The following is an 8,187-nucleotide window of genomic DNA, read 5'->3' on the forward strand; positions in this document are numbered from 1 at the left end:
AGTTTATGCAGTAACACAATTTTCCTCCTTTCTGGCAGCTTCCTGAGATACAGTTTCTGCTGTCATGCAAGTGTTTGTCTACATTAAAATGGAGAGAAATAGCAATGTGATTCTAAAAACTGCTTCAGTACTTCAAGAGGTCCCAGGGTATTTCTACACTTGAAGAATAATGTTTCTGAGGGGCAGAGCGCATTGGTCCTTCTCCAGCACTTAAAACCTCTAAAACAGGGTAGCATCTTTGGGTGCAAACTTCAAAATGCTGTAGAAACATGAGGTGGCACATCCGTCTCTAATTGACCCAGCAAATGCTTAAAATAATACCGTAATGAGGATCCAGGAACACACACTAGTCTCTTCAGCCAGAGCCTTTAAACTGTAAATTCTTGAGGTGGAGATTCAGGTTCAGGATTTACTTTTTGGCATCTTCCCTTATCTTCCTGTACATGTTCTCCTCTTTGACAGCCATGTCCCAGGGTGGCTCAGCTGGTGAAAGGCTACAAGGAGCCAGAGCTCCAGGCACTGGTTCTGCTGTAAAAACCATCTAAACCTCCTCCCATGCAACTCAACCGGTGTGCTCATACCTCCAAGCCAGGGCTTGGAGTCAGGCAGGTGCTTTCCTCTTAACCACAGCTGTGTTCTCATCAGAGAGTTGACTCAGTTCTCCTGCCTTCCCCCAGCACCTTGGAATTGTCTTTCTGTCTAATTACAAAGTAGTTTGTACAAGGCACAGATGAACCGTAACTTTGTACTTTGAACATTTGAATTTGTGACTCTTGTTAAAGTAAAATCCCTCACGGTTAATACTGACGCAGGCCTTGCCCCGTTCCCTGGCTAAACATCATAAAAAGTATATAGCTTGGTTTTTGCTGCCAGATTAGCCCACCAAGCATTCAGACTCTTGCTTTTCCCCTCCTTTCAAGTACTGCGAGTGCCCTTTCCCATCCACGAAGCTCCTGCGGGAGGTTCTCCTCTGTGAGCTCCTTTTTTGCTTCCCTGCAGTGTTTGTCATCAAGCGATGCTGAATTGTGTCCACAGGGTGGAGTCTGCTGCCTGCCTTCTCCTGTCCTGTCTGTCCCCTCCCTTGGTGCCAGGTATTGGGTCTGTCCCTTCTGCTGAATACTTCAGCCCACCTCCTCCTCTCCACCTTATTGTCGTGGTTGACCCCAGCCACCAACTAAGCACCATGCAGCCACTCTGTCACTCCCCTCCTCAACTGGACACAGGAGAGAAAATATAACAAAAGCCTCATGGGTCAAGATAAGGACAGGGAGAGATCACTCAACCAGTTACCGTCATGGGAAAAACAGACTCAACATAGGGAAAATTAACTTAATTTATTGCCAATCAAACCAGAATAGGGTAATGAGAAATAAAACCAAATCTTAAAACACCTTCCCCCCACCCCTCCCTTTTCCCGGGCACAGCTTCACTCCTGAAGCAGCAGTGCAGGGGGATGGGAAATGGGGGTTACGATCGGTTCATCACACCTTGTCTCTGCCACTCCTTCCTCCTCAGGGGGAGGACTTCTCACTCGTCCCCAACTCCAGCGTGGGGTCCCTCCCACGGGAGACAGTCCTCCACAAACTTCTCCAACATGAGTCCTTCCCACGGGCTGCAGTTCTTCACGAACTGCTCCAGCATGGGTCCTTTCCACGGTGTGCAGTCCTTCAGGCACAGACTGCTCCAGTGTGGGGGGTCACAGGTCCTGCCAGGAGCCTGCTCCAGCGTGGGCTTCCCATGGGGTCACAGCCTCCTCCGGGCACCCACCTGCTCCAGCGTGGGGTCCTCCCCGGGCTGCAGGTGGAGATCTGCTCCACGGGTGGATATCTGCTCCACCGTGGACCTCCGTGGGCTGCAGGGGGACAGCCTGCCTCACCACGTCTTCACCAGGGGCTGCAGGGGAATCTCTGCTCCGGCGCCTGGAGCATCTCCTCCCCCTCCTTCTGCACTGACCTTGGTGTCTGCAGGATTGTTTCTCTTACATGTTCTTACTCCTCTCTCCAGCTGCAGTTTCTGTGCCCCAGCAACTTTTTTTTTTTCCCCTTTTTAAATATGTTATCACAGAGGCGCTACAACTGTTGCTGATAAGCTCGGCCTTGGGCAGCGGCTGGTCCGTCTTGGAGCCGGCTGGCACTGGCTCTGTCAGACACAGGGAAAGCTTCTAGCAGCTTCTCACAGAAGCCACCCCTGTAGCCCCCCCACTACCAAAATCTTGCCACACAAACCCAATACACGTATTTTCTGTCGGTGCAGAATTTTAAAGAGACTGTAAGAACAGCCCCACTTGAGAAACCACTGCTTTCAACACCACCATTTCTGCTCTGTGAGAAACTGCCATTTTACAGCTCCAACTCTGCTGGGACTTTGTTTCTCACTCTATATAATACAAAATTGCAAATAGAATTAAAATAGAAGCTATAAGCAAGCAGAGCTTAGCTTCTAATACAATCCAGTGCTGTTTCCAAAGAATCGAGCCATCTTTGAAGTTTGCCGAGGTGTTAAGGCTGCAGCTTTGAACACAGCTGGCTGAGCAGCAGTGCCTTCGGGGTTGTGGCACGTACAGGAGCACATACAGGGGTGGCAACAGGGCACCAGCATCCCTTCGGTGGTTTGGGGTCCTCAGTGCCACCCTGCAGCACGGCAGGGGTGGGAGGGAAGGAGCCCTCCTTCAGCACAGCTCCCAGGGGGTTTAAAGGGGGTTTGCTTTAGGTCTGGCTGAGCAGCCTGTCTTTGCCAGGCAGATGCAGCACAGCCCAAGGTCCGTTTCTGAGGCTGCCCAGTCCTGTGGGGACGTGGCTCTCGGGCAAGTGGGACAGGCATGGGGTCACTTCGGCCAGCAGTCTCACCTGGCGTGACTTGCCCTGCCCCACGCCCGGCTTCTACACACCAAGCCTGCCTTCAGGCGCTCTCCACGAAGGACCCCTGCCAGGACAGCATGCTGCCAACGCCATAGGTGTCCTGACCCAAGCCGTCTCCCCCCGGGCTCGCACCAGCCTTTGCACCCTTCAGCAGGTCCCCGTCAGCGAGCCCGGTGCAGCGTACCGGCTGCCTTCAGCCGCTCTGGACTCCCGCAGCAGCAGGCATCGCCTGCCTCCCATCGCTGCCCCATGCTTGTCCCTGCACCAGCGACAGGGCTCCACCACAATTTACCTTGCTCACAGCAGAGGCTGGGCAAGGAGCAACTGCGACAAAGAGAGGTAGGGATACCTGTCAGCACAGGGAAGATGCGTTTGCAGTGCTTCCTATCCATACCTGAATTACTGAGCGTACCGTTGAGGGAAGAGCGCTTGAAGCATCAAGTCTTGCTGCCACCTGGCACAACTGCTTTACACACCGGTAAATCATAACAGCAGACTCCTGAGTTCGGAATAAAACAAAATCATTGTTCACTTGTTTCACATTTAAGAAAAAAACATGGTTCATTAAAACAGTTTTAATGAAAAAATAAAGTTCTGAATTAAACTATAATTATACATGGCTGAAAGTGATGAACTAAAAGAATGGAGATGTTACTTTTTTTTTTTTTTTTCCCCCTCTCTGCTGATACTGTAATGTGCTGGACTTGTCAGACACCATCTATGGGGATAAATCTGAAAAGGTAAGAGAACAAGAGTCAGTCACATTGATTAGTATCGAACCTCTGTGAAAAAGAGCCAGTTCGCTTGGCAGTTCGCCATTTCTCCCATAAAAGCTTCAGGAACGCGTTCCACGGAGGTCCAGTTGAATTGCAGACACGCTGTAAACAAGAGATACCAATTTTCAGAGCAGGTCCAACCCTCACGCAGCTTGCGACCGGGATCTTCCAAAGCCTTTCTGTTTGCAGAGGGAAATGGTGGCATTTGAGAACTTTGGTTATTCTTCTGGCTGCTAAGACAGTCAGGCAGCCGGCGGGGGCAAGTCTTTGGCAAACTCCTCGGTGGTTCCACGCAGCTTCTGGAAGGCAGCGTACCATGGTCACGGTCTTAAGATTTTGCAGAAGCTGGAGCTGGTTTTCAGAACCTGGAGTCACTTGTTGCAGCTTGGTGGAACGGGTTTTTTATAGAGAAGCATACACTTGCACGTTGTGCTGTTCCGTCATCCCAACCCGGGCCTGCGGATCCTTCACACCCCCGCGTCCCACACAGCGAAGTCCCAGGGCGCTGCCGTGCCGGACTGTCTGCCTGAAGCTTTGGCAGCCCCATGTCAGACATCTGAAGGAGGGTACCTGACTCTGTGTACTGGAAAAACCCTTAGTCATCATCAGGACGCATCTCCTGATGAGCCAGTACTCGGATAAGGCGGTGGTCTTAATGCAGTGTATCATCTGCAGGACTAACGTGGACACGTGCCAACCAGTACAGCTAGTCTCACTTCAGCCGTGGTGTCAGCCAGGGACTCCCCTTGCCTCCCGGTCTCACCGGACAGAGCACACATTGTCCATCAGGCATAACTTCAGAGAAATACCTCAACATGTCAACCGAATTTGTGCGATACATACGGCTCGCTCTGTTTGGTCATCAAGGAACAGTGCCACCGGCTCGGCGGCCTTGCGTACGAGCCTCGACTCCCTGTCAGGTTTCTGAACAGATTTCCCTCGGGCTGCGGTCCCAGGAAGTCCCGTCGAGGGAGTGCAGCGTCGGCAGGGGCCTCAGCGCTCTCCTGTCCTCCCCCGCACTGGATGGATCTTCATTGCACTTCATCTTGCTAACTGCATAGCCTGCATTTGCTTTTATCTGTGTAATTTGCAACCAATAGGTTAAAGATTCCATCTTTTTGATTACAAATCCAGTCTCAAAACAAACAGCGAAAACAAAAGTCAACTCGGCTGTAGTACTCGGATGGAAATGATCAAATCCCAAACCAGCCCTGCCAGGTTCTAAGTTTACTATGGCCCCCTTTTACAGTCCATGTTTGAATTCTGGGCTGAGAAAATGGAGGGTCATCGTCATCTTAAAACAGCACCTTATAGTTTAACGACGGGCCGGGAAATGGAGCGAACAGTATCCCCCCATACACACATTGGAGCCGATCATGCAAAACAAAGTCACGAAAAATCACCGTAAGAAGAGACCACCTAGCAAGAAATCCAATGTCGCTAATCCCCAGCGCTGCCTGTCCAGAAAAAGGGCTGCTCTCTTCCTTGAAACGCGCGGGTCCCTCAGCACAGAGGGAAGCCCCGTTTTCACTTGAACGGTGCCAAATCACAGGACACCCCTACCACCTGGGGCCCGCTGAAGAGGAGGCAGATTGCGCAGAGGTCGGTATGTATTGACGCTCACTCCCACGGAGCCTTAGAATATCTAAGATTGATATATATGGACAAATGGGCAGGTATAGTATTACATTAAAATTAAAACACATGGCCATTTACTTTTCAGACTCTTCACACAGATTCCCTCCTCCTCCTAGGATTCCCTCCTCGAGTTTCCTAGCACAGAGAAGGTTCGCAGTTTCCCGATGGGATGAGAAAACATACGTGGCAAAGGTATTATACATTCCCCAGACATCACCCAATTCATAGTTGTGACCGGACAAAACCCCACCAAACCCAGAGAGCTTAGTCTGTGCCTCGAGCGAATCGGTATCTAGCAGCAGTTTTGACCAGTCGGCCTCTTCCAGCCCTGGATGCCCACAACTTGGCGATTCCTCATCCCTGTTACCGCAGGCCGGCCGGGCAGCCCTTCCGCCTGAGCAGCAGCAGTTCGGGGGAGCTCTCCCCGGCCTCCCGGCCGGCGTCGGCGGCTCGCCCGCCCGCCCAAGCAGCGCACCAGCACGCGCCTCCCTCCCCTAGTCCAGAAAGCGCCTGCGCGAGCCCGTCCGGGAGCGGTTCGAACGGCGAATGTCAAACTTGGAGTCCCGGCACTTCTGACATATGTAGACCTCTGGGACATTCGACTTGCGGATTTTGGCGCAGGAGAGGTGGATCCAGGTGTGGCACTCGTTACACTCGATCATCGGCCGCCCGGCGAAAGGCTTCATGCAGAAGCAAGTGACTAGGTCCCATGAGTCGTCATCTGCGAAGAGAAACAACAAGCTATGTTTTTAACGGCCAACGCCTCTTGCCCGCGCCGGGAATTTACTCTCCTTTCGCGCTAAATTAACCGCCTGGGTTTCAAAGACAGGCACTTTGCTGATCTTTCCAGGTCTCTCTTGCGTGGGAAGAGACTCTCGGCAGCACAAGAGAGGCCGTAATCCAGGAGAGTGGAACCCGCTGCTTCTACGAAGTCGCAGCTTTTCACTCAGTTTATCGCAAAAGCAGCCAAGCGGTCCCCCCCCTTTCCCCCGAACACTCAACCACCACTTAATTCTGCCCAGGCAGCGCACTGTGGCGTTATCCTCACGCTACAAGTAAAGCGCCGCAGAGATCGGCAGTGGCACCGCCACTTCCACCTGGCTGATCCTCTTCCGACAGCCAGGCCACCTACCTGAATCCACCATGATGTCCTCATCATCGCCGGTGCCGTCCTCATCCCGAAAGACCACCTGCTTGCCCTGCCGGATGACCGTTCGTTTGCCCACGCTCTGGATCTCCACCGTCGGCTCGGCTGTCACGGCAGGGTAGGAGACGCTGGAAGGCGTGTCCGAGTCCCACACTGAGCAGTGCTCGGTCGAAGACTGAGGGTCGCCCTCCGACGAGGGGCTCATCGGCGTCTCTACGTAAGAGTCCTCCGCCTCCAGCTCCAGCAGCTTCTCCTCGTAGTCCTCCTCTGCAGACACCTCCGTTTCCCTTCTCTTCAGCTTCTTCTTCTTCCTGATCTTATCGATTTGCTTCCGCTCCGGCAGGAAGTTGCCAGGTTTTGCCCGCTGGAACAGGGAACCGTACGGTTTCGCTCGCTTAAGCTGACTGAAGTTCTTTCTGTTCTTGGCGGGCAGGGAAACGGCGGAGGGGATGTCATTGAACCGGGGATCCCAGCTATCGCTGTCAATCGTGCCTCCGGTGCTGTTGGGAGGGCTGGGGCTGTTCCTCAGCGGCGTTTCCTGGAAAACGTCGAGGAAGCGGGTAAAAGCATTAACTCGGCTCAGCGCTGCGCCCTTTCCCCCGAGGCGCTGCTTGGTCTCGCCCCAGTCCAAGCTCCCGCTCTCCCCGCGACCTGCCCCGCCGCGGGCACCTCCAGCCGGGCCGAGCCGCGCCGTTCCGAGCCGTGCCGCGGCCCGCGGCCGCCCAGGCCCTGCCGAGACCGAGGTGGCGATGCCGGGCTCCGCGCTTTCCTCTCCCCGCCCGAAAAGCGGCCACCCAGCTGCTCTAGTTCCCCCTTTTGTTTCAGGGAGCCGGCGCGGAGGCGTCACCTCCTCGCAACGGCCGCTTTTACAAAACGGCCCCGGCAGACGGCTGCGGAGGAGGACCCGCTGCGGCCGCGGGACCGGGAAAGCGCCCGGGCCTCCCCGGAGGGACCCGCCCGCTGCCCGGTGCCCCCTCACCTCCTGCGGGTAGGGGATGTAGCCGGCGTAGGCCAGGACGAAGGTGCAGAACTTGTTGAAGTCTTCCACGGTCCGGTGCCGCCGGGAGGCGGGGGAGAAGTCCTGCGGGGGAAGGGGAGGGGGTCAGCGGCGGCCGCCGGACCGGGCCGGGGGGGGGGGGGGGGGGGGGGCAGCCGCCGCCGCCGCCGCTCCCCGCAGCCGGGCCCCGCCCGCCGCCGCTCCCCGCGCCGCCCCACCCCCACCCCCCGCGGCGGCGGTAGCCGAGCAGAGCCGCCGCCGTGCCCCCCCCCCACCCCCAACCACCCTCCGGTCTCGGTACCGGCCCCTCAGGCGGGCCGCCCCCCGCGGTAGGAGACGGCGGGGCGCGCCGCCGCCATTCCTCGCCCCGGCGCTCCGCGCTCGGGAGGCACAAGATGGCCCCGGCCCCGCGGCGGGGCGGCAGCGGCGGCGGGGAGCGGGCACCGGCGGCCGGGCTGGGCTGGGCCGGGCCGGGCCGGGCCGGGCCGGGCGGCGGGGGACGCGCCGCGCCGCGCGCCCCCCCCCCCCCCGCCGCCGCCGCCGCCGCCGCCGCCCCGGCCTCCGGGGCCCCGGCTCACCTCCGGGGCGAACGGGGAGGCGCAGGAGTCGGAGTCCATGTCCCGGCGCGGGAGGCGGAGGCGGGGCCGGGGAGGCAGCGGCGGCAGCAACCGGGCAGCGCCGACACCCACGAACCGCTCGGTACCGGCGGGAGGCGGCGAAGGGGGGGGCGGCCGCCCGCGCGGGGGCCGCCGGGAACGGTAGTCCGCCCGC

The 8,187-nt window shown here is 56.9% G+C and overlaps 1 protein-coding gene across 1 annotated transcript; it reads right to left on the minus strand.

The window, feature by feature from the left end:
* Nucleotides 1-3,362: 3,362 nt before the first annotated feature.
* Nucleotides 3,363-8,146, minus strand: PHF13 (PHD finger protein 13). The gene is made up of 4 exons (XM_052793372.1): nt 7,995-8,146; nt 7,399-7,500; nt 6,405-6,957; nt 3,363-5,993 (listed from the first exon to the last, which is right to left on the minus strand). Exons 1-4 carry the CDS (start codon nt 8,031-8,033, stop codon nt 5,767-5,769), a joined length of 921 nt encoding a protein of 306 aa, XP_052649332.1. The 5' UTR covers nt 8,034-8,146; the 3' UTR covers nt 3,363-5,766.
* Between the last annotated feature and the right edge of the window lie 41 nt (nt 8,147-8,187).

This window comes from Harpia harpyja, chromosome 7, assembly GCF_026419915.1.
Source record: "Harpia harpyja isolate bHarHar1 chromosome 7, bHarHar1 primary haplotype, whole genome shotgun sequence".
Taxonomy (NCBI): Eukaryota; Metazoa; Chordata; class Aves; order Accipitriformes; family Accipitridae; genus Harpia; species Harpia harpyja.